Here is a 27,513-nt window from a genome sequence, read left to right on the forward strand (position 1 = left end):
ATCATGTTATACATTTGCTATATATATCAAGTGTGTGTGTATGTATATACATAATCATAATGACACCTCATCCTCAACCCTCTTGTAAAGTTACACATTTCAGTAGCCTAGAAAGAGGAGAAGGACCCAGATTTAATGAGGAAAATTCATACCCCAGATGAGTTTCCTCACAGATAACTGGAAAGACGACTGCAGATAAGACTGCCCCCATCCATGTCACCTCAAACTGAATTTCAGACTCAGATTCTATTTAACCCTAGAATAAAATCAGGATATTCCAGGTCAGAAACATACTCTTTCCAGGCTATTTCAGAGAGACCTTGAAACTTTGCTTTAAATACAGTCTGGATCAGTGGTTCTCAAACATTTTGCTAAGGACCTCTTTGCTTTCTTAAGTATGGAGAAATACAAATTATATCTCAGTAAAGCTGTTAAATGGAGAAGGCAATGGCACCCCACTCCAGTACTCTTGCCTGGAAAATCCCATGGACGGAGGAGCCTGGTGGGCTGCAGTCCATGGGGTCGCTAAGAGTCGGACACGATTGAGTGACTTCACTTTCACTTTTCACTTTTGTGCATTGGAGAAGGAAATGGCAACCCACTCCAGTGTTCTTGTCTGGAGAATCCCAGGGACGGTGGAGCCTGGTGGGCTGCCGTCTATGGGGTCGCACAGAGTTGGACACGGCTGAGGCTGTTAAAAAGGTTATTGAAGAAACCAAAGAGCTTGTTTATGTAGATTACAGTTACCACTATTACAGGGTCAAAAATAAAAACTGAGAACATTAAAAACATAAAAAAATTTGTTAATTTTAAAATAAGCCAATTAAAAATAAGTTTGTTTTTTTTTAATAAACTACTTTCCAGTTAAATTAGAAAAGTGACATTGTTTTATGCTTAATGTCTGGCTGAACAACTATTTCTTATGTCTGCTTCTGCATTCAGCCTGATGCAGTGAAGTGATTTAGTCGAGCCATATGAAGAAAATCTGGCTTCATGCAAATATTTAGTTGGAAAAAGAAGTATTTTAATAGACTTTTAAAGTTAATTGTGTGGCTATTTGATAATTTGCCAGAACTTAACAGTTCGTTTGTTTTTTAAGAGACTTTGCAGTGTAGAATCTGAAACCATGTCAACGAACTTCTCTTACTGCGTTACTTTAAGACCACTGTCTCATCCTTCTCCATAATGATAAGGTAGCATCCATTGATTGCTTCCTCTGCTCCTGTCTTCTCAGTATTGACAGCCTTATTGGCAGTGGTCATGTCTACCAAACATGTTTTGCTTGGAAGTAGTTTGAGTTATCAAAGAAGAGGCTATTATATGTATGTGTGAGTTGGCCCTTGAATTTCCAAAGGAACCCATTTTCATAAAATCCATGTAGTTGGTTACTCTAAATGTTAGAGTCTGATCTGCCAGATAGTTTCTTAACAGGACCCATGGGAAAAAAAGGAAAAAGGGAATGTTGTTATGTTAAAAATAGCTTGTAGAAGTGAAGTGAAAGTTGCTCGGTCGTGTCCCAATTCTTTGCAACCCTGAACTGTAGCTCATCAGGCTCCTCTTTGCATGGGGATTCTTCAGGCAAGAATATTGAAGTGGGTTGCCATGCCCTCCTCCAGCTTATCTTCCCAACCCAGGGATCGAACCAAGGTCTCCCGCATTGCAGGCAGATTCTTTACCATCTGAGCCACCAGGGAAGCCCCAAAATGGCTTATGCCCTTCCCTAAATATTGCATAGGAATCGTTAGTAATGTGTGTGTGGTTTAACTTAAGGATTTTCACTTGTCATGGTGTATGTGTGTTTGCTTTAGCTTACTCTTCTACAGTATGAGACAATTCCTTAGTTGGGTCGGTCTCAGTTGGGTAATAATAATGAAAGAGATCTTTTAGAGTCTTGGTACTTAAAATGTTGTAGCAGCGTCATCAAGTAGGTTCTTGTTAAAAACACAGTATGTTGGGTCTTACCCCAAACTTGCTGAATCAGAATCTGCAGTTAATAAGATCACAGATGTTCATATACATATTAGTTTGAAAAGCACTGCTTTAAGTTACTGAAACTATCTGAATAGAGTGAGTGCTTTTTCTGGCTCAGGTTTTCTTCCATATCCCAGGCTGCTTTTGTTCACATCTTATAGAATCAGTAAGTGTTCATTGGGAAGGAGAACTGACTGAATGAAAGATTTTAATACATGCTTAAACTTAGACATAAGATTGGGTGGAAGTAGAAAGTCAGTTTTTAGTTCTGATCATATTGTTATACAGTAGGAAGAAGAACACTGCTTTCTATGAAATCTGTATCTGTCCTGTCAAGATTATAAATTACTTAGGATTTGTCTCCTTTGCTCTCCTGTATTAAAACTGTTGTCTTTATCAGTCTTAAGACTGGAGGGAACCACTGATTCTGGTGTGAATCTGGAACCAAAAGAGAGCCTGGAGATTTAGGATTGGACTCTTTCTAGCAGTTGGAGGTGCCAAGCAGGGGTCATGTGGCAGGACTCCACTTTGTCCTGTTGGGCAACGGGAGGCTTTGTGGGGATGCCACCCAGATGTAGAGTGTCTCTGTCTTTCAGGGCAGAGAACGTGCCCCTTAACGTCCTGCACCATTGCATTTGCAGCTTGTTGCCAATGGTAAACAGAGTTCATGTGCTTTAATACCTGCAGTATGCTTTCCTTTCATGAGGATCTGCATCCACATGAAGAACTGGTTTTCAAATGAGTAATACTGCATGTGAGCAGTATTTCGCTATTGCTTAGTGTTCATGGCTATTTGGATTCAGAAGGCTCTCCTTCTGGGGTGAAGTTCATAAGCAAAACATGTTACGCACTGGGTAGATGGACTCTATTGCTAGTTGGATTTATTGCAAGGGTATGAGTCTCTTGACCTTGTTCTACTTTGTTCAATTTAAAGAAAATTAATTTGGTTTCACTTTCAGCTATTTTTGGACTTTCAAATAAAAGCAATGCAGATATGTGGTTAAAATAATACAGAAGTGTGTTTACAGTTAAAGTCTGTCTTGCTTCTCCCATCTGCCCCAACACAGAAGCACTTTGTATATCCTTGAAAAGAGGTTTGCCTTGAGGGGTGGCTGTATCTCCATGTCTGCCTCCACTTAGGTATACAAAGTGTAACTGTACTACCCTGCACTTCTGTGGCTCTTTTTTTTTTTTTTTAACTTGAAGGTTGTACCATAGTAGGCCATTGAGATTTATCTCTTTTCTGAGGTTGTTTATAAATTGAGTGTGATGGATTGCTCATTTAACACTACTATTTATTTGCCTTTGGAGTTAATCAGTATGGTTTATGAAAGTATGAACTTTATAGGGGAAATGTTTTAAAATATATGAAGCAAGTGGCAAGGAAAATAGGTAACCATTTTGCTGTTAAGGGTCTCATGAAACTTGGAATTTCTGGGGCTCAAGTAAAAATTTGTATTTCAGTATAAACCATACTTACGGTTTATTCCTGCAGAAACAATATATAAATAAAATTTCATATCTTCAAGAGTTGATTCACATTTAAGAGTTTTCTAGAGATTACGGAGTTTTAGAATGAAAGGTTAGAGCTGACATTTAGAATCTGTAGATAGACTGGGAGATATTTAGCCAGAAGAACTTAAATACATGAATATCCTTTAAAGAGAAATCTTGAGTCATTTTTCCTATCTTTTTAAAAACCTTTATTTATTTGGCTGTGCCATGTCTTAGTTGTGGCATTAGGGGATCTAGTCCACACATTGGGAGTGTGGACTCTTAACCACTGGACCACCAGGGAAGTTCCTATTTTTCATATCTGAAGCATCCTAAAAACATTTTTGTTACCTTTGAAAAATGAATGCATTTGATTTTAGACAATGCTGCAGCTGCTAAGTCACTTCAGTCATGTCCGACTCTGTGTGACCCCAGAGACGGCAGCCCACAGGCTCCGCCGTCCCTGGGATTCTCCAGGCAAGAACACTGGAGTGGGTTGCCATTTTCTTCTCCAGTGCATGAAAGTGAAAAGTGAAAGTGAAGTCGCTCAGTCGTGTCCCAACTCTTAGCGACCCCATGGACTGCAGCCTACCAGGCTCCTCTGTCCATGGGATTTTCCAGGCAAGAGTACTGGAGTGGGGTGGATTTTAGACATTATATAAGTAAAATTTCAGATGTTCAAGAATTGATTCACATTTGAGAGTTTTCTAGAGATTTCACATTTAAGAGTTTTCTAGAGATTACGGAGTTTTAGAATGAAGTGTTAGAGCTGAAATTTAGAATCTGTAGGTTGACTGGGAAATGGTTCAGGACTTCAGTTCAGTTTAGTAGCTCAGTTGTGTCTGACTCTTTGCGACCCCATGGACTGCCGCACTCCAGGTCTCCCTCCCTGTCCATCACCAACTCGTGGAGTTTACTCAGACTCATGTCCATTGAGTCGGTGATGCCATCCAACCATCTCATCCTCTGTCGTCCCCTTCTCTGCCTGCCCTCAATCTTTCTCAGCATCAGGGTCTTTTCAAATATGAAAAGTATCATGATACTTTCATCATGATAAAAAGTATCATGATATTTTTTCAAGTATCATGTTTGCAACCTGTGGATGATTGAGAAAGACAAATTATATATAGCAAACAGGACAGTGTTATTATTGAGTTCAGATTTAATTATTTTTATTGAGGTATAGTTGATGGTACAATATTATATATTTTACGTGTGCAGCATAGTGATTCATAATTTTTAAAGGTTATGAAGATATCCTCTGCCTGCCTTTTTTCTGTAGAAAAAACTTTAGCCAAAGAAAAAGTTTAATCACAAATGTGAAAATGTAGAAACAACGGAAAACAGAGAGCACCAAATAATGTAGTTTGTGTGCATAGTCAAGGACCTTTAGTTCCTTCTCAAGGGCTATAGGTAATCCTCTGAGCCATATCCTGCGAGCAGTCTTACATATACTGAAACCCTCACCAGGTAGAGAAGTTAACTTATGTGATAACCAGACTGTAGCCATGACATAAGCTGCCACAGTTTTGACAACTGGCCTCAGGAAATGGAAACAAATGGACCCTTGAACCGAACTGAACTATTCTTAAAACAATCAAGATGACTCTGATCAGACCACAGATGACCAATTTCTGTATGACTGTCAGAGCTGACTGTACTGTTTCTACATGTAACCCCCTCCCTCAGCCCACTGATGGTCATTGGAAGGTCTCGGCCCTTTAGACAGGTCCCCTCCCACTCCCGCCCTGCCCCACCCCACCCCCATCCAAAAGAAAGCAAACTTGACTTTCTACCAGCCTGGCCTCTTTATTGATTGCTTTTGAGCAGCAAGCAGAGCAGCTGGACCCCACTTTTGATTACAGTTATATTCCATTTATTAGTTATAAAATATTCCCTGTGTTGTATAGTATATGCTTGTTTCTCCTAGCCTGTTTATTTTATACACAGTGGCTTGTACCTTTTAATCCCTCCCCCTTGTCTTTACTTCCCCACTACCTGCTCCCTACTGGTAACCATGAGTTTGTATCTAGTCTGTATCTGAGTTCAGGTTTAGATATACTTTTTTGTGTTTTTGAAATTTTCTATAATAAAAACTTAGTGGAATGGGGAAGCATGCCCCTTAAAAGTTAATGTGAATTGTATAATTTACTGGTACTTAAATTAAGTACAGGCAGTTTTAGCTTTTAATAGGTTTGAGAGTCTTAAGCATTCTTACTGTTGGTCGTTCTGTGATTGATACTACTTCCATGTAATTTCTCTATTGAGAAGATACGAAGGAAGAAAATAAAGTGAATTGCTCTTAAGATGAAGGCAAAATGTGTTACATTTTTTATGATGTGAAATTCTTAACATTAAAAATTACTCACTTTTATTAATGACTTTTATTACTAGTATTTTTTAGAAAATAAAAAAATTACTAGTATATAATACTTTGTTTATTAAATAAAAAGTAAGAGTTTGAGGTGCATAAGACTTTGAAAAAAATTGAGGGCCAGCAAAGTACTTTTTGGACTTTGGTAAAATCAGAGAAACTTTTGCCCTTAGTTCTCTCTTTTGCTTTTTTATCAAGAGGGAAAATACAGCAAAATTTCCCAACTGCGTTGCGATGGAAAGAGGTAGGATGTGGTAGCAGTTGTATTCTCAGATTAGTGAATGGAAGAAAAGATCAACAAGTGATTTGCAACACTGTAAAGATAATCTTTTGATTCTAAATTATTTGCAGCTGGAAATTTTATTATTTTATCATGCTTTTTAGAGAACTCTGGAAAAGGTAGAATGTGGTGAGCTCTGTGTGTGTGTGTGTGTGTGTGTGTGTGTGTGTGGTTTGGTTTGTTTTCTGTGGGGTATGGTGTTGGGGACTTCATGTCTGCCAAAAGTTGCTTAAATTATTCCATGGCTGGTTTGAGGTACTAGTTTTTTTTTGCCTTGATTTGCAATTTATTGCAAATAATATTTATTTGAAATTTAGTTTTAGAGAATAATTATTTGAAACTAAATAATTTTAAAGCATGTTGTTTTCTGGTGGAAAATATGGTTCGTATGCTTTATGGGGCAGAATGTCAAGTTGTAATCTTAATTATTTATAAGATCATATTCATGTTAGTGAACTTCTAGGAATAACACAGCCTTTTTTCTTCTTTTGTAGCATAAGCAGTACTATAATGGATGTAGACAGCACAATTTCCAGTGGGCGTTCAACTCCAGCAATGATGAATGGACAAGGAAGCACTACTTCTTCAAGCAAAAATATTGCCTATAATTGTTGTTGGGACCAGTGCCAGGCTTGCTTCACCTCTAGTCCAGATCTGGCAGATCACATCCGTTCCATACATGTAGATGGTCAGCGAGGAGGGGTTGGTTTTGTCATTTCTTTTTTTCACTCCCTGTTTTCATTAGTTTTATTAATTTGTATTTTCTAGTTAGGCTTTTTTTTTTTTTTTTAAGTAATTTTGAAAAATTTTTATTTTTCAAATGTTTTATTTTTTCAAATGTTTTTTCCCTTTTATTTACTTTCTACATATTTGAATCAAATTAAATAGAACATATTATGTGTTGGATTTTAATTTGCTCTTAGGTATATTACTTTGAAGAAATTAGACCTTTTAAAATATGGTGGGAGTATTGTAATGAATACTGTGTATTTCAAGGTTCTGATGTTTCTAGTTGAAGGCTTTTAGGAATTGGCACTCTTAGGGATTTCCGTTGTTAGAGTGGTCTTAAATTGTCCCTGATGCTGACATTAACTGGAGAAACTATTGGTATCAGAATTAGTATATACAATCCTGTTAAATGGCTATCTGTACTCATTATTTGTGACTACTGATCATCTTTCCCAGGTTTGTCAGAGCTCATTTAGTATTGACCTATAAACTTTTAGGAATCCATTTAGTCGTATCAGTTCATATAATTTTTATTGAATAGTAAGTAAAGAGCTAAAGCAAATTAGGTAAGTCACAGCATAATGGGCCAAAATATTTGTAAAATTGATAGCATAATACATACTTTTCAGCTTTATCTAGATTTTTGTCTTGAATAGTTAACCATTCTTAGTATGTTTTTTAGAAATTCAATGTCACATTTTTAAGTACAGGTAATTTATTAGGCCACACACTGCCTGTCAGTATGGTATCACTATTGAGATACACTGATACTAACATGATTAAAATCTTCTTAAGTAAGTGGGTAACTGTTTCCAAGGTAGTATTAATATTTAGATTGTATTACTGATCTTTTTTTTAAAAGCATGCAGCCATAATAGGGACTCCTAATATTTTTACCATTGGTATTGCATTTGAAATTTCTTTAAAAAAATATTTACTGTTATCACAATATGTTATAATGTTTCAGTAGTATTTCAATTACTTAAACTTATATAAGTGAACATTTGTCTCTTTATTAGATTTAATACATATGGGGTCTGGGTAGATATCAGAGGGTGTATTAACATATTATTGACTGGGGGATTTTTGCAGAAACTTAATGTGTATGGTTGGCAATGTGTTATGTAAGTGAATATTGAAACACTGTGGTCAGTAACATTTGGGTAACAAAAGACATCTCTGGTCAATAAGTTGCTAATGAACTCTGCCCGTCATACGGTATTTTCACTGCATAATCCAGCTCAGTGGTTAAGCTGCTTTGGTAACAGTCTTTATTTCCCCCTCATGTATATCCCTTGGTTTCTTGGTCATTACAGAGTTGCTTTTTGTAAACCAGTGCTTGGAATCACTTGTTATATCACCAAGGCAGTCCTGTGAACCATGGCATGATGCTTTATAGTCACTTGACTTGGCAGCTACATGCAGGATCCCAGGCTCTGCAGGCATGATCTCTTAGTAGTAATAGGGGACTTTCACATTTCTAAGTCTTGATCCTACAAGTTGAGTTGGCACACAGCCTTTATGAGAATGTTTTCAGCCTTTTACAGATTTGTAGGAAAAAAGGAGTTACAGACTGAATGTGTAATGTAATCACTGCACCTGCATGTATCTTACTGATACTACAGAGCCAGGCATGAAGTTTTGGTATTTATACTTTAAACATGTTGAAACGGAAACCCCCCATGTCATTTCTTGAATGCTTATTCATAAAATTACTTTATTACAAATAATAAGATTCTCTGGCTAATTTTAAGAGTAATTCTATTTTGACTTGAGAAAGGAGTTCTGATCTTTGAAGGACATTAGTTGCTAAACTACAGACTTAAAGGCTCAGCTAAATGAACAAAATACATTTCGTTACATTCCCATTATTTTTGCATATCAGTCTTTGATGTATAGACTTAAGCTTTCAGAATGAAAGTTTGAATGAGAATTTGAAAACTTGATGTGTTGTGTGCTCAGTTGCTTCAGTCGTGTCCAACTCTCTGCAACCCCATGGAGTTGTCCAACTCTCTGCAACCCCCTGGAGTGTAGCCTGCCAGGCTCCTCTGTCCATGAACTTCTCCAGGCAGGGCTACTGGAGTGGGTTGCCATGCCCTCTAGGAGATCTTCCTGACCTGGGGATTGAACCTACGTCTGTGTCTTCTGCACTGCAGGCAGATTCTTTACCACTGAGCCACCAGAGAAGCCCCAAACTTGATTACTACTAGATAATTTAGGAAATCTCAGTCTGGTTTGTGCTTTAAAATAGAGTAGTTACGTTATGGCCACACCACCCTGAACACGCCTGATTTCAGCTACAATTGAGTAGTTGTTAATTTTTTTTTTTTTTTTAAGTGACCTCTTTGAAGGGAAATTTTTTTAAATCATTTTAATTATTTTTAAGTGTGCACTTCAGTGGCATTTATTAAGTACATTCACATTGCTCTTCAATGACTACTATCCCTCTCCATAACTCTTTCATTGTCCCAAACTGAAATCTACCTATTAAATAATACCTCCCTAATCCTCCCTTCTGCTAACCTCTAGTAACCATGGTCCTACTTTCTGTCTTTAAATTTGACTATTCTCGCTCGCTCTCCTGTATAGTGGAAAACAGCTGATTTTGATGACATTTTTAAAGAGTTTTTAATTCTCTTCTTTCTATCCCAAATGTGAAACTGTCACAGTGGAACAGAAACAAATGAGGAAAATTATTGGCAACTCTAGAGGATTTTATGTTTCTAATTAGTGAAAGATGACAGTTCTTCTGGAGCAGTAAGGTAGCAAGAGCTACATCCTGTATTAATTCCTGTTCTTTTTCTCATCCCACTCTGCTGTTCACCCAGGGAAAACAAAAACTATAACAGTTCAGTAACTTCTTTACATGCCTTAAGCTATTTATGTTGCCATGTCATGTGGACTTTAATTGTATTTAGAGGCTGAAGGCAAGTGGAATTTTAAGGTTTCCTGACCTTTTCATATGTCAAAGTGGGTGGATACTTAATCCTGTAGTAAAAGTTAAACTTATCATTTAAGCACCTTTTTTTTTTTTTTTGGAATATACCTTTTTTTTTTTTTTAAGTCATGAAAGTACTTTCTTTAAAAAATAAAGACAAGCAAGAAAAACTTAATCTTTTTTTGTTCAGTAAAACAGAATTGTGTTCTTGGGTTCATACTTCATGCATGACTGGATTTCAGAAACTAGACCGAGCTATTTTGCTAGTCAAATTTCAAAGGCCTGTGTCCTCTTATTACACACGTAAGTCTTGGTAGGAGGGGAACTTCATCTTGTAGGATTTCAGTGGTTCAGTAAGATCCATTAGTGTACTGTTTTTTTTTTCTTCCCCCTTGTCTTAACTATTTCTCACCTTAAAAACAGTTGCCAGAAAGAAATCTGTTTATCAGGGGTGTTCTTACACGTTTTATTTTTATTAAGTTTACTTTTGTATATGTTCTTTGGTGCGCTTGAGGCAAGAGGGCCAGAGGGATATTTTGGGGGAGGTGATGACAGGGTATTACTATTTGGAGAGTTGAAAGAGTTACCTTGATGTTACATAAAATTAGGCTTGTAGACTCTTCATGGTTGCATTGAATGCTGCTAGGAAATGGGGTCAATCTTAGGAGGTCAGTTTGAGTTTTGATTGCCAGTCTGATATTACTAGATTCTGAACATAACATGAAATTGGGCATATCTTTTGCAATAAATGAGGGATGTTTTTTCCTTGTATTGTGAGCGCTTACTGAATAGTTGTCCTCTGTTTATTAAATATCTTTTAACAGAGGAAATTGAAAATGTTAACACATTTAATGTGGCTAAAAATTACAGAATCCAAAGTTATAGCCTTCATTTTAGATCTTGAAAGAGTAGACTGATTAGAGACAAAATAATGAGATGTAAAAAACATTTACTTCTCTTTTATATGTTCACATTTGGTGAAAAACTGAACTAATTTTTTCTAAGAGCTTAAAGGAACCCTGAGATCATCCATTCAACCCCTTCCTGACTTTATTTTAGATTGTCTGTCTCTTATTTAATATAAAATCTTCTTGTATCATTTTACTACAGAAGGAATCTAATTATTTAGTAAAAGTAGGCTTTTTTCACTCCCTTTGAGGATGTAGATTATATTGCTTACCGGCTCTATTTATAGAGTATTAGGCTGATTTTACTTTACCAGTAGTAACAGAATTTTCCTTATACGTGCTTATTAGACTTTGTTAGGTTGCATTGTATTATTTTGCAGTGAGTCTTAAAATTCACTTAATTTCTTGATGGATTCATTTATGCACTTCATGTATGATATGTTGATAATCAGGTGTAAGTGCATTTATTTTTACTGTCACACAATCCATCATAGGTGTAGAACTTGTGTTGTTATTATTGTTTAGTCTCTTAGTTGTGTTTGACTCTTTTGTGACCCCGTAGACTGTAGCCCGCCACACTCCTCTGTCCGTGGGATTTCCCAGGCGAGAATACTGGAGTAGGTTGCCATTTCCTTCTCCAGGGGATCATCCTGACCCCAGGGATTGAACTCAGGTCTCCTGCGTTGCAGGAGATTCTTTACCGTCTTAGCTACCAGGAAAGCCCATGCATACATTCAGGTAAATACTCTAGTTCAGGAAAATTGACCAAAGTAAGACTAGGACTACCCTTGGTTTGTACAAGCTTCTTCATTTTAGGCCTTTTGGAGGGGACCCCTGACGGTAAAGCTGACTTGTTCTGACGGTAATGGGCAAGGAGTTCTTAACAGAAAGCCTGAGCGTCCCTCTAACATAGAAATTTTAGACGTCTTCATCTTACAAGTTAGGTCGTTATAAACCTGAAGCTGGGAGTGGAAAAATACTCTTTTAATGGCCGTGTGCTGTTTTTTTCCTTGGACAGTCTGGCAGAAAAAAAAATGTGCAGCAGTTATTTTGAGAAGGGACCTCCAGTGTCTAATATAAACCCATGTTTTCTGTTAACTAGTCCTGAGAGAAAATATTATCTTGTATTTTCATTGTGTTGTGGACTTAGAACAGGTGTGTGCTCATAGCATCTATTTGGTGACAAAGGAAATAGAGACTTAAATTAGTGGTTCTTTGAAGACTGTGTAGCTGCAAAATATGAAAGGGCTGGATAGATTTTAGGTTGTTTACTTTTGTTCTGTTTGTTATCTCTAATACAACCTGTTTTAACTAAGCCAGTTTATCATGAAAGACTGGACTATGAACCTCAGTGTTCTAATTAACATAGTTAGATCTTAATTCATTTTAAGATAGTTTAAAGGAACCATGTTAGATTTTGTTCTTGAATAATTCCATTCATATTGAACTCCTGTAATGTTTTCAGTGTCAATTTTTACAATGAGAAAGTTTCTAAAAATGGAGTATAAAAATGTTTTTCATATGTTGTGCATACAGAAAGTCTCAGGTCAAATACCCCTTTGTCAGATTTTGGACTGGACTTTAGGAAATTTAGCTTTTTAAAGATTTGTGGTTTTGGGGAATACTTGATAATGGATTTTCAGTGCCCATGTTGTGTATCAAAATTATCCTTATGCAAGTTTACTTCTCCCCTTTCCCCTCAGAGTAGTTTTCAGGTATTAATATTCTACCCGAATATAGCTAAACATAGTTTGCTTTGATCTCTTTACACTTATCTCATTTCCTATAAAATTCACTAGGTTGAAGGTTATGGTTTTTCTTTGAACCTGAAGGTGTTGGTGCCCTAATAGTATTACTAGACGTTACTCCATCTAGAAGGATGCCCATACCTGCTCACCCCAGAGGCTGTTACCTGATGGAGTCACAGGGCCGGCAGTTGCCTCCTAGTAGTGCTTGTTCAGAGGAAAAAGGATTAGAAATCAGACATGGTTGGTTCTCCCAACTGTAGCTGTTGAGTAGGGACAGAATGTGAGTATTTATCTTGTTGTTTCTTTGAGAGTAACTCAGCACAGGTGTTTCTTAAGTGTTACAACAATTCTTTACTGTTAAATTTTTTTTTTGCATAACTGAGATTAATTTTGTTCCCAAATACTTGCTTTAGGACATACCTATTTGTGTATGACTTGTGAAAGCGTTTTAAACCAGTCTGTTTATTACTTGGATTGAAAATTTAAGACTGAGTCTTTGTAGTCGTGAGTTAGGAAGTTGATAGGATTGATATCCACATATGATTATGAAAGACTGAATTAGTCTTCACAGCATATTGGTGTACCTTTAAAGACTTCTCTACATTCATTAAAAAGTGGCTTTTAATTTTGGGAACTTTAGGAATCATTTTATAAACATGTACTAGGGTCAGGAATTTTTTTTTTTTAAGGAATTTTAAATATTCAGGAGGAAATGTGATATGATATCTGCTTAACTAAAAGAAATTAGCAAATGCTTTAAGCACATCAACAGCAATAACAGTGTTGTCTCGTTGTGAAATGGTTTTGAGTAAAAATTGATCTCAGTTATTTTAGACTGTTTTTCTAGATTTCTTAAAATTTTCCTTTAAACTTACTGTTTAATGATTGTTCCCTCAGTCCTGTGTGTATCTTTGTTTTGTTCTATATGCAGTACATTATAATCTTCAAAGTGTGGCTCTATTTATAATTGTTGTAAACTTAGAAAAGAACAGAGCCTATAAATGGTTCTTTGAATGTAATGGTTACTGTAGGTTCATACTACTTTTACCGATGATGGGGAGCAGTTTTCAGTTTGATAAAAATAGAATCAGTCAAAAAAAAATTGGTATCTCAGTGGTAGGAAGATGGTAAAAATCATGGTAGTTGTTAACCCAGTCATACTCGGCTGCCTGAACCCAAGAATATGGGTCTCTATATTATAGAGTAACTGCTGTTATAGCTTCTGCAACTGTATTAATTTTAGCATTCTGTATTAGATTTTGCTTCATAATCAAGACAATTGGAAATCACTTTAAATAAATCAAAACAATATAAATATAATTAAACATATTGTTATGCATTTGGGAATAGGAAATCAAGAGCAGCAAAATTATAATTGGAAAATTTGTTCACTCATTTTTTGAAGGTGAAACTATCAGTAACTGCCAGTTGACTGTTTTGATTTATTGTCGTCATTTCTTTATACCTTTATATATTCCTAATATTTACAGTTAGTACATGCTTGTTCCTTCATGCAGTAAACAAAAAAACTAAATTATGGTCCATCATTCTAGTTCTTAGGACTATATTGTTAATATTTTGTATATTTCCTTCTGAATGGCTCATTGGGATTGGTATATCAGTTCCTTATTGAGGGAGTGTACAGCAGCCTTAAAGGGGAACGGTTAAAACTGTGCCTCATGTGGGAGGTTCAGAAAGTACTTACAGTAAGCATTTTGATTGACTGGTACATTCAATATCTCTTTGTCAATTGAAGACTTGCAGCATGTTTACTTGAATTTACAGGGAATAAAAGTCCCTGTTGAAAAAAGTGATGAAAATAATTATGGCTCTTCTATTAACAGGTGTTTGTTTGCTTATGGAAAGGCTGTAAAGTATATAACACTCCATCAACCAGCCAGAGTTGGTTACAGAGGCACATGCTGACACACAGCGGAGACAAGCCTTTTAAGGTAAGTAAGTGTATATGAGTTATTTTTCTTAAGTTCAAGTTGACATGTTTCTTAATAGGCATACTTTTGCCCTCCTAAAAATTTTTTAAAGAACCATTTGTTTTAATATTCCTGTAGATGCATGCGATTTTATAAAGTAGATGAAGGTAAAGATAATTTAATCTGACTTTTATAATTTGAAGACCAGAAAAAAGTCAGTGTGAAGATAGGGTCTTGAAAACAGCTAGTAGACAGAGTAGCACCTTGAATGGATGTCTTTAAAATTGCTTGGTTGTGGTTAGTACCTTGTACTCTAATTATGTTTTCTCAGTGTCATAGGTTTCAGCCTTTTTAATTAGTGAACAGTCCTGATTATTACATGAAAAAATTTTGAAATTGTGGAGAATTAAAGGATTTGATTTCTTTCCCTCACTTTGAGATCGTGTTACTAAGCTTAGTCATAAATTACTGTTTCAAATAGATGTATTTGGGGAATTCTGAGGAATTTCATGTAAAAACCATTTTTCGTTTTATCCTCATAAAAATTTAAAATATTTTGCTTTGTAACTATGGAAAGCATATATCATAGAGATGAAAAGTTTGTCTTTAAAGAGGTTTAGTATGGAAAGCATATATCATAGAGATGAAAAGTTTGTCTTTAAAGAAGTTTAGTAGTTGTTAAATGCAATGTCTACTGGTATGTATTAATAAGCACTGTTGTGCCAGAAACTCACTTTGGGTTTCATTAGAGGAGGAAGTAATTCGTGTGCAGTTTTTTTTTAATTACTTAATTTCCTTGGCAAAGACAATCATTAACAATTTTAAGAAATTATAAAGAAAAAAATTTATATTCAGAAATCTTTCTACCTTTCTTATTTTCTCTCTCCTGAATATATAGCTGTTCTTTTTTTTGTTGTTGTTCTTTTTAATTACTGGTGAATTCTTTATGGAACTACAAGTAGATTCATATGTAGTATCGTTATCCTTCCGCTTACACAACATCTAATAAATATATACTCTCTGTATCTTATTTCTTATAAACTTTATATTTTAGAGCAGTTTTAGTTTTACAGAAACATTACGAAGATTAGAGCTCCCTTATGTCCTGTACCAAGCTTCTCCCATTACCAAGAATTTTATTGTGTGTATGTGTACGTTGCTTGTGTACCATGCTTTGTAATAGAGATCTTTTCATATCTGTTCATAAAGAATATTCTCTTTGTAACAGCTTCTTAGTATTCCATCGTGTGGCTGTAGCAGTTGATTTAACCGGACTTGCATAGCTGCTTTGGTTGATTTCAGTCCTGTGCTGTTGCAACTAGTGCTGCAGTGATGGATCTTTGATATATATCATTTTGTACATGTGTAATTATAAATGTAGGAAAAGTTCCCAAAATAATGAGAGTGGCTGGATCAAAAGCTATATAACCATTAATACTTTTCATAAATATTGCCACACTGCCTCACTGGGGGTTGTGCCTTTATCAGCAATGTTAGAGTGTCTGCCTTCTTCACAGCTTTGTTAAGAGGGTTTTGTCAAGCTTTTATATTTTTGCCAATCTAATAGATGAGAAATTGCATCCTGATGTAGTGGTTGTCCCATCAGTTGCGTCCCCCTCCTCCTGTTAATATTTATTTTGGTCTTCCCTGGTGGCTCAGTTGGTAAAGAATCCACCTGCAATGCAGGAGACCTGGGTTTGATCCCTGGGTTTGATCCCTGGGTTGGGAAGATCCCCTGGATGGGGGCGTGGCAACCCACGCCTGGAGAATCCCCAAGGACAGAGGAGCCTGGCAGGCTGCAGTCCATGAGGTGGGAAAGAGTCAGACTCATTTCAGCGACTAAGCCTAACACAGCACAGCACAGGATTGATTTATCTTTTTCTGACTACTCTGGGTCTTCCTAGGTGCGCATGGACTTTTTCTAGTTGCGGGAAGGTGCAGGGGTGGGGCTGCGCATTGCTGCAGTGCTTGAGCTGCTCATGTGGCTTTTCTCGTGGAGCCCCGGCTCTAGAGCACAGGCTTAGTTGTTCCGCCGCATGTGGGCTCTTCCCAGCCCAGGAATAAAACCTTTGTCCCCTGCATTGGCAGGCATATTCTTAGCCACTAGACCACCAGGGAAGTTCCCAGCTTCAGGGATCTTAGTTCCCTGACCAAAGATTGAACCTGGGCCCCCAAAGTAAAAGCGCCAAATTCTAACCACTGCACTGCCAGGAATTAATTCCCTCCCCTGATGTAGTTTTAATTTGGTTTTCCTTTATTATCAGTGAAGTCGGGCATCTTTTCATATGTTTAACCATTTGGATTTCTTTTTCTTAATTCTCTTAAAAATAGTCTCATTGAGCTTTCTGTTGTCATGTGTGTCCTGTAATGTTAACCTCCTAGTCTTCCCTCTTCTCATACTGCAGGCTCTGGCCCTCACGTGACCTGGGACAGTTTTTTGAACTCCCTGTCTAACTTACAGCTGGTAATAGTGGTTACCTCATAGAACTGTACACTATATAGTAAATGTAAGAGCTTATTGTTAAAAGTAAGAGAATCATTTACTTTCCCATTGTGTTCCTTTCCATATATTTTTCTTTAAGGCAGCCTTTCTTTTGCTGGTTGGTTATGATGTTCAAGTTAATTTCACAGTTCATAGAAATGGATTTTTTCCCCAAAATCTCTTTTTAGAAGCTGTAGAAGAGTCTCATTGAAGAGGGGGAAAGAAACTGTCTTTAAAAGACAGAAGTTAAAGGTTGTGTTTTAGTGAGGCATTGTTCTGTAAATCGTAGGAACCATTTGAATCAAAAAAGCGTTTGTTGATGTTTGCATTACATAGCATAGTGCTGGGCATTTGGAAAGCAGGGTGAATAAGAATGGAGACCTCTGCCCTTTAGAGAACTTTTTTTCTTTAGGATTTTACAGATCTAAGTAGGTTTTAGTAATAAAATGTCTTCAGTTCAGTGCAATTGTGACTCTGCGACCCCATGGACGCCAGGCTTCCCTGTCCATCACCAACTCCCGCAGCTTGCTGAAGCTCATGTCCATCGAGTCGGTGATGCCATCCAACCATCTCATCCACTGTTGTCCCCTTCTCCTGCCTTCAGTCTTCCCCAGCATCAAGAGTCTTTTCCAGTGAGTCATTTCTTTGCACCAGGTGGCCAGAATATTGGAGTTTCACCTTCAGCATCAGTCCTTTCAGTGAATATTCAGAACTAATTTCCTTTAGGATTGACTGGTCAGATCTCCTTGCAGTCCAAGGGACTGTCAAGAGTCTTCTCCAACACCACATTTCAAAAGCATCAATTCTTTGGCACTCAGCTTTCTTTGTAGTCCAACTCTCACATCCATACATGACTACTGGAAAAACCATAGCTTTGAGTAGACAGACCTTTGTTGGCAAAGTAATGTCTCGGCTTTTTGAATATGCTGTCTAGGTTTGTCATAGCTCTTCTTCCAAGGAGCAAGTGTCTTTTAATTTCGAGGCTGCTGTCACCATCTGCAGAGATTTTGGAGCCCTAGAAAATAAACAAAATCATTGATTTGTTGTCATTCAGTTGCTAAGTCATCTCTGCCTCTTTGCAACCCCATGGACTGCAGCATGCCAGGCTCCTGTGTCCTCCACTATCTAATAAAATGTTAAGTGCCAATAAATGTCTGTCAAAAGGTTCTCTGGAAACATGGATTAGTAACCAATTAATGGGACTGGGAAATAGGAGTAGAAGTTGAGTGGGAGTTGACTACAGAAAGGGGATCATGTGATGATTCTTGAGACAACTTCCTTTGGAAAATTTTTTTTTAGTTGTAACATATCACAGTGTACATTAAAGTGTTTAAAGTATACTTAAGTATTTCCTATGTTTGTATGTACCTGTGTAACCACCATTCCGATGAGGAATATTTTCACTCCTTCCCCTAGACCAGATTATGATTTCTGTCATCTTGACTTAGTTGTATGAGCTTTTGTGTCTGGCTGTTTTCACTCAACAGAATAACAGTGAGATTTGTCCTGTTGTAGGTTGTTACTCTTACCTAGTCTAAGTTGTGTCTGACTCCTTTGCGACCCCATAGACTGTAGCCCGCCAGCCCCTCTGTCCATGGGATTCTCCAGGCAAGAATAGTGCAGTGGGTTGCCATTCCCTTCTCCAGGGAATCTTCCTGACCCAGGGATTGAGCCCATGTCTTCTGCACTGCAGGCAAATTCTTTACCGCTGAGCCACCGGGGAAGTTCCCTGTGTACCAGTCATTTAAATAAATAGTTGCTGTGTAGTATTCCACTGTACAGTAAACCAGTTTATTCTTTCTCCTGCTGATGGGCAAGTTGGTTGTTTCTAGTCTTTGGCTGTTACTAATCAAGCTGTCTTAAACATACTCTTCCACATGTCTTCTGATGGCAGACATGTACTCAGTTCTCTTGGTTGTGTAGTTAGGAGTGGAATTACTGAGTCACAGATAAGTATATATTTAGCTCTAGAAACTACAGACTCTTTTCCAAATTGGTCATACATTCTGTGTTCCCACCAGCAGTGAATGCGAGTTTTAGTTGCAGTAGATCTTGATATTTGCCATCTTATTAATTTTAGCCGCTCTGGTGTCTATTTAGTGGTATCTCATTGTGACTTTAATTTTTACTTCCCTGCTGAGTAATAATAGGTTGAACACATTTTCAAAGGCTTTGGCTATCTGAATTTCCTCTTTTGGGTGAAGTGCCTATTCAAGCCCTTTTTTATTTTACCGAAAGATCTGTTTTTATTATTATATAAAATTTTATATGTATTTTGGATAGAAGTACTTTGACAGATATGTGTATTTGAACGCCAGTCTGTCTTTGGTTATCTTTTTTACCTTTTCCTAACAGGATTTTTTGAATAATAGTTTCTAGTTATAGTGAAGTCTAATCTATCAATATTTTTATGGTTAGTGTTTCTTGTATTGTGTTTAAAAAGTCTTTGCCAATCCTCGGTATATGAAGACGAGGAGGATCTTACAGAGAAGAGTTTTGTCTTATAGTGATAGAGGGGATCATTTCAAGAAGTCTGTGTGTATATATTATCAGTTCAGTTCAGTCGCTCAGTCCTGTCCGACTCCTTGTAGTCCAAGGGACTCCCAAGAGTCTTCTCCAACACCACAGTTCAAAAGCATCAGTTCTTTGGCACTAGCTTTCTTTATAGTCCAAGTCTCACATCCATACATGACCTTTGTTGGCAAAGTAGTGTCTCTGCTTTTTAGTATGCTGTCGAAGTTTATAATTTGCTTATCTTAATACTTAACAAGTATATAATTAAGTAGTTTTTAGTGTATTCATAGGTTTCTGCGAGTATCACTGCTACTTAAATACATGATTTTGAAAAAAAGACAAGCATAGAAGAGTAAGTGAACTATTTAAAGAATAACATACAGTTTTATATATTCAGTGATACTTTATGGTGGCAATTTGAAATCATTAAAAAAATTCTGACTAGTAAGCTTGGACTGTCTAGAAACTAAGTATAAAAGCAGTTGGTTGCAAAATGTTGTCTTTCCATACTTTTATTATCTTACTATCTTTTAGTCTGGAATCCAGTTATTACAAGGAGTTACATTATTTATTTTGTCTTTTATATTTACCATATGCTTCAAGCATTTGCCAAGGAGTTCAGTTTTATTCCTATCTTAAGCAGCCTTGATGTTGGCTGCTCTGGTTTGGTGGTTTATGTGTGGGATAATTGATAGAATCATCTTGATGAAGGATTTTTAGAAATGGACACTGTGTTTACTGAAAGCATTTTAAATTGTTAATTTTTTTTGTAAATTAATTACTTAATTGGAGGCTGATTACTTTATAGTATTGTGGTTTTTGCCATACCATCACATGAATTCAGCCAGGGGTGTACATGTGTCCCCCATCCTGAACCCCCTCCCATCTCTCTCCCCATCGTATCCCTCAGGGTCGTCCCAGTGCACCAGCCCTGAGTGCCCTATCTCATGCATCAAACCTGGACTGGCGATCTATTTCACATATGGTAATATACATGTTTCAATGCTATTCTTTCACATCATCCCACCCTCGCCTTCTCCCACAGAGTCCAAAAATCTGTTCTTTACATCTGTGTCTCTTTTGCTGTCTTGCATATAGGGTCATCGTTACCATCTTTCTAAATTCCATATATGTATGTTATTATACTGTATTGTTATTTTTCTTTCTGACTTACTTCACTCTGTATAATAGGCTCCAGTTTCATCCACCTCATTAGAACTGATTCAAATACATTCTTTTTAATAGCTGCATAATATTCCATTGTGTATATGTACTATAGCTTTCTTACCCATTCATCTCCCGACGGACATGTAGGTTGCTTCCATGTCCTAGCTATTGTAAACAGTGCTACGATGAACATTGGGGTACACGTGTCTCTTTCAATTCTGGTTAATTCTTTAGAATGAAGCCTGAAGAGAGAGAAGAGATGGAAGATAGGAAAAGAAAGGGCTAGTGTAGCGTTGCTGGCTACAACAGACTGTGGCCATACACAGCCAACAAAGCTTTTTCTTAATTGCTAGTTGTCTCTTGCTCTTCTCCTGCACTGTCAGATGGAAATAAGTGTGTTACAAAAGTCATGCTTGCTTCATTTTAAGGAATTTGATTTTGAAAAGTTTAAATAGTGTAAATATAATCTAACATTTATTATATTTGACTTCTTAGCATATATGTATGTCAGTTTGCACATTGATTACAATGCTTGGGAGAATCTTAGTTCCTTCACCAGAGGTTGAGCCCATACCCTAGGCAGTGGAACCATGGTGTTCTCTAACCACTGGACTGTCCCCAGGGAATTCCCTAGCCTACCTTTTTAGTTTTGTATTGGACATCATTTCAGGTTATGCAATATTTCTGTGTAATAGTTTCCCTATATTTTATTTAATCATTCCTTAATGGGCTTTTTTGGTCCAGTTTTTCACAATATAACCTATGAGCTCATTTTTATATACTACTTTGGTGAACTAATATAAATTCCTAGAAGCTCTTTTGCTAAGTCAAATAGTATATGTCTAAGCTTGCTTTTGAAAGATATAGTTAAATTCCCTCTGCAGAAAAACGTACCAATTTATATTCTCACCAGCAGTGTTAGAATATAGTAGTGCCTGTTTCCCAATAGCCTTCTTGAGGCTTGTTATTTATTCCATTTTATTTTGCCAGTCTGCCAGTGTATGGTAATACCTTTCTACTTAGATACCATGCAGGTACGTATAATGTAAATACAGTATAAATACTTTTCTGTATATTCACATTGTTTTTCCCCCGTGTTAATTATTTTTGTATTTTTAGGATGGAAAATTTATTGAGCTTACTCATTCTTTTTTATAGAGTAGGAAAAATATTTCCCTCCTGTGATAGGAGTTAAATATTTTCCCCATTTTGACCTTTTTCTAAAATGAAAATTTTTTAAACTTACAATTTCAGCTTGCAAAAAAGATGGGAAAACTCCCATATATTTCTCTCTCTCACATGTATGTGTAAAGAACTCCCATATACCCTTCAGCCAGATTCACCGGTACTATTTTGCCACATTTGCTTTCTCTATATCCATCTCTCCATCTGTCTTCCTCCCTCCCATCTCTCTCTCTTCTTTCCTCCCTTGCTTCTTGCAAACACATTTTACATACTACACTGTTTTTGAGGAGCCATTTAAGAGAAGCAGTAGCCCTAAATTGTGTATTTCCTAGGAATACTCATTTACATAACCTTAGTACAGTTACCAAAGTCCAGAAATTTAACATTGATGCTATTAGCTATTCAGATTTCACTAACTGTCCCAATAATGTCCCTCATAGTCATTTTTTTCTCTTTGTTTAGAATTCAGTTGAGCATCATGCATTATATTTAGTTTTCATGACTCTTTGAAACTTATTTTCCTCAGCTTTTCTCTATGTTTTATGGCAGTAATATTTTTGAGGAGTATAAATGTTTTATTTTGTAGTATATTTCCTATTTGGGAGTTATTTGATGTGATCAAATTCAGTTTATGTCTTGGGAGAAAATAAAAATTCTCACTATTATCACTTCAGGGAATACTTGATGAGAGTTTGTTCCATCATGGGTGAGGTTACCTAGCATCACTTGGTTAAGGTGGAATTTCCAGGTTCTCTACCACAAACTTTTCATTTGTACCTTTACAATTAATAATCAATTTGTGGAGGGACACTTTGAATCTATATAAATAATATTGTTCCCCATTAGAACTAGTTTTAGTATCCATTGATGTTTCTTGCCTGAATCATTTATTACTATGAGGGTGGTTACAAAATGAGTATTTTTCTAACTTTATTCCCATCTGAATTTATTAGTTGGTACTCTTATTTTCAGAGCTTTCTACCCATTGTTCTATCATGTAGCTACAGAATGGACTCATGTATTATGTTATTCTTAAGCTTATAATACATGGCTATCATTTTGATCCTCATCCAATACAGATTTTTATATATTGAATTTTATCAGTTTTTGCTCATGTGGCTTCTGGGGCAACTGTCTGAAGATTAAAGATTCAGATGATGAAAGTCTGTTGGAGTTTTGGTAATGGCAAAGGTTGGAAACAAAAAGTCCAGAAAGACGTAATTGAGTTGATATGGGAAATCAATGAAAGTCACGGATGTGTCGTTTAGGTTTAAACTGAATTTTATATTTCCTGTACTTACTTGTTTTGCGCTTGATAATAAAAAAGTTAATGTCATGTGAAAATAATCTTGTTAGCTCATTATCACATTTTAGTTTTATAAAATCATACTCTTGAAATGCAGATATAGGTTTTTATCTTTTAATAATGTTTGTCTTGTATAATGAAAATGCAAAGGTTATTCCTTAATAAGCAGCCCCCTTCCCTGCCACATTCACTTTGTCTTGTATATATACCCCTGCTTTGTATGTGCCTTTAGAGTTTGTGTGAGGGGAGTTGCTGCTGCCATTTCGTTAAATGTAGTGAAACCTTTTATTATTAAAGTTTGAAAAACATTACATGTGTTAATAGGACTAGGATTTTGAAATTCTTTGTGCTATTCTCTGGTCTTTATTTTTAATGGTGATTTTCATTCTCCTTGGTCATTTGGTATTAAGCTTTATCATGGCTAATGGACCTCAGCTCACCATGCTTAGTAATATTTTACTTAACTGAAGAAAATAAAAATTAGTCATACACAGCATGTTTGGTGATCATTTTGATTTCCATTTTGCCAGTGTGACAGTTACTTGTCTGGACAAATTTGTATAGTGTGGAAGAAATTACATAGTTGTACTTTTTAGATAGTTTCCATAGTTTCCTTTTTCTTCCTACACATTTCTCTTCTACTCTAGTATTTCTGTGTACTTTGAACACAGTACTTGTAGTCACTTAGTTGTCATGGGCTAATATGTTTATTGGGCTTCCCTGGTGGCTCAGAGGTTAAAGCGTCTGCCAGTGTATTTATTATAGTATTTATTAAAGCTTTTCCTCAGCAGCTAGTCTCCCACAGCACAATATGATTGTGTTCTTTCATAATAGTGACATAGCTGAATGACTTCTCATTGTGATAGAGTATTGCTTGAAAAACTTAAGACTTTCTTTCAGACCTGATATACGAAATAGCCAGTCCTTTTAAATGTTTTGGAGTCAAGAATGTAGCCTAAATTGTGATAAAGAAAAAAGAAATTTCATCAGACCAGAATTAAACTATTAAATATCCTCGTTAACTGTGTGTGTCTTGTGCATACAAGCAAATTGTAGTCATTGTTACAAGACACAGTGATGCCAGTATTACATCATTCACTGTGACGGGTGATGAAAAAGTTCCTTCTTCAGTTCCTTTGTAACGTGTTTGATAATGGTAGTTGATACTGATAATTTAAAAAATTTTTTGCTTTTTCCCTCCAGTTTTATTGAGATATAATTGACAAATTAAATTCTAAGATATTTTAAGTGCACATTGTGATGATTGGATATGCATTACAATTGTGAAAGGATTCCATCCATGTAGTTAACACATCCATCACTTCACAGATATTTTATATATATATTAAATTATATATGTATGTATATTTTGGGGGGGTGAGAATATTTTACTTTTCAACATTCTCTGTAATAATTTAAGACTTTAGCACCCTGTTCTGTCTTTAATTCTCCTTTGCCTTTTTGTGTCTCTGTGTTTGAAGCACTCATTTTCCCTAGCCTTGGCAGCCAGATTTTAGGTTTCCACTGACCAAAGATGGTACAATTTGAGTATAAATAAGGAAAATAAGTGTAATGAACATGATGATACTGAAAAACAAAACATGATTCCTTAACACACACGCACCTACCCACCCACCCACCCATGAAGCTAAATGGTCACTGGTGGGGAATGGTAGGGATCTGGTTATCTGGAAATCTAAGAAGAGTCTTGAGGTCATTCTTTCTTGACTATATGAGCTGTGCCACTGGGTATTCAAATTCTGGTGCCTGAGTTGCACCCATGACCAATTAAATTAGAATCTTTTTGATGTGCTACGGGTCGCTCCTTTATTTTAAAAAATCTTCCTGGTGATTTGGATGTGCACCCGCACTTAAGAATTCTTTATGTGGCTGCGATGGATCTTTGTGCTGCATGTGGGCTTTCTCTCGTTGGGGCGAGCGGGGGCCACTCTAGTTGCATTGCATGGGTTTCTCATTATGGTGACTTCTCTTGTTGCAGGCAGAGCACAGGCTCTAGGCGAGCAGGCTCAGTAGTTATGGTTCATAGGCTTAGTTGCTTCACAGTATATGGAATGTTCTTGGACCAGGGATTGAACCCATGTCCCCTGCATTGGCAGGCAGATTGTTATCCACTGTACCACCAGGGAAATCCAAGAACTTCTGTTTACAAAGTTTTTCTCTTATGAGTGGACCCTGTAAGAGAAGTTCCACTTATTACAACACTGGGTGAATGTGGTTAGTTACAAAAACTGATAATTAAACATTTCTCTAGTAAATGAGGATATCAACTCAAAGCGCTTTGAAAGGAGGGGGAAAAGCACAGGGAAGAAAGATGTATGCTCTGTTGACTCTGTGCATGCTGCATAGGGGTCTTGGTTTTTATTAACTTACTCTTTCTTCCCTGGGCCTCCTTGATACCACACTTGCCTGTTCTTCATCCCCGCCAAAACTCAGTGGCTGTTCCTTCTGGAGTCTGCTTTGCTGTTCTGTCTCACTTCTGAATGTTGGAGAGTGCTGTCAAAAACTGTCACCCGAAGTGTTTTTATCTTATTAAGTTCTTTGGTTTTAAATACTCTGTATATTCTGCTTACTTCCAGATGTTTACATCTAGCCCTAATTTTCCCTCTTGGATTCCAGAATAGAATATTCAGCTTGGATGTCTTATGGAGCATTTCGAACTTAATATGTACAGAAGCTTGGTTTTCCATTTCAACCATGGTTCTATTTTAGACTCAGTGAATAGTAATATCTTCGATCCAGTTACCCTGACTTTAAGAGTCCTGCATTATTCCTGATTCTTCTCTCAACTTCTCGTATACTGCCCCCACATGCATTCCCAAATCCTGTCAATTTGCTTGCCTCTTGGTGTATTCTGAATACCATTACTACTTCTCATTCTGCTCTTTTATTATTCATCTCCCAGTTCATCTTCTAAGGATCACTTAGTTATTGCTATTTGAAATCCTTGGTAACTCCTCCGTCTCTGTAAATGAAAACATCCATATTTCTTAGCATGATGTATAATATCATATCTGATACTTACCTGCTTCTCTCTTCTCATTCATTCCTTTACTATATATCTTCATAGGAATTGTGTTCCAGCCAAATACTGAACTACTTGTACATCTCAAATGGATCTCCTTTTGCCCTCCTTGTGGTTTTTGTATAGGCTGTGCTTTCTACTAGAGAGTGTTAAAAACTTTGTTTCAGAAAATTTTTAAAGTTACAGAAAATGTGCAAAGATAGGACAGAGAGTACTCATATACCTTCACCCCATTGGTTTCCCTGATGTTATCATCTCACGTACTGTGGTGCATTTGTCAAAACTAAGAAACCAACATTTGTACCTGGAATTTTTGTTTTCTTTTAGATTACTTGCTAATAAATACTCCTGTGTCTTCTGTTTTCTGCTCTGTGTTTCAGTAGCCTCTTGTAGATTTTTATAGCACTTATGGGAATATGACTATGAATGACAGTCTTGGTGCTGCTTCAGTCGAACAAATCTGTTTGAAAAAACTGTCATTCCATGTTTCAAACTTTATAACAGCTACTTGCCCACAATAGCAGCTAACAAATGTTTCCGTGGATTCGGAAGATAGAACATTTGAAACACTTATCCACCCACCAGTTTTTCCCCTGATTGTTCAAATGGGTTTGCCCTTTTTTTTTTTAATCAGCACTGGGTGTGGTAGCTTATGTTCAGTGGTCATTGCTGTATGTGTGGATGAAACATTGACTGTTTGAACAGTAAAATCACTCAACACCGTGAAATGCTTGTGTTTAGAGGAGTGAATGCACTAAGACCATTTGAGGCAGCAGGTTTGTCTTTCACCTTGTTCTCTGTGATAAACACTAAATGAGTGGAATATTGATTAGTGACATTTAAAATTTTTCTGTTAGGGTAAATGAATTTGTGTTTTAGTGAAAGGTGTGTGATTCTCTTGTATTTGTTTTCATTAAAAGTGCTCTTTTTTGTCATTCTAAATTCTCGTTTACTTTATGTTTTCTTTTTAGGATTTGTTTTTGATTCTTTGTTTATTTTTTGATTCTTGATTGATGAATAATCAAAACCAAAGATAAAATAATTTTCTATTAGAATTCTCATTATTGATTTTATTTCCTGAGCATTGAATCATTGATGATTAAAATAAACTTGAGATATTTACTCTCTTAGTTCTAGGTACTACCAGGGCTTATTTTTTGCAGTTTTGAAGGAACCCAGGACAAAATAAATCTGTTAGCTTATTCGAATCCTTGTAATTAAGGATAATCCTGGGTGGATTTGTATGACAAAATCCCTAGAAATTTAAACCTGGGGACTTGGGTCTGAACAGTTATTGTCATTGCTGCCTTAACTGTAGTCAAGTAGCAATTCTAAAATTTGGAATGTGGAATTTGTCCATAAATTTGTTTGAATAACCAGTACTTAGGCAAGAATCTAAGGGGAAAACTGTTTTATTTATTGCTTTCCTTGAAGTATCTGTCA

General features: G+C 36.5%; 1 protein-coding gene across 7 annotated transcripts in view; it reads left to right on the plus strand.

The window, feature by feature from the left end:
- The window catches only part of AEBP2 (AE binding protein 2), a 115,133-nt gene that overhangs the window by 37,189 nt on the left and 50,431 nt on the right, over positions 1 to 27,513 (plus strand). For all 7 annotated transcript variants that reach the window (XR_008711540.1, XR_008711541.1, XM_055571423.1 and 4 more), the window contains exons 2-3: positions 6,614 to 6,821; positions 14,287 to 14,394. Coding sequence is in view for 5 of the 7 variants with exons in the window: in XM_055571423.1 (XP_055427398.1) it covers positions 6,614 to 6,821; positions 14,287 to 14,394 (316 nt within the window). In the remaining 2 variants the exon portion in view is untranslated. The remainder of the gene's footprint in view (positions 1 to 6,613; positions 6,822 to 14,286; positions 14,395 to 27,513) is intronic.

Source organism: Bubalus kerabau, chromosome 1, assembly GCF_029407905.1.
Source record: "Bubalus kerabau isolate K-KA32 ecotype Philippines breed swamp buffalo chromosome 1, PCC_UOA_SB_1v2, whole genome shotgun sequence".
Classification (NCBI taxonomy): domain Eukaryota; kingdom Metazoa; phylum Chordata; class Mammalia; order Artiodactyla; family Bovidae; genus Bubalus; species Bubalus kerabau.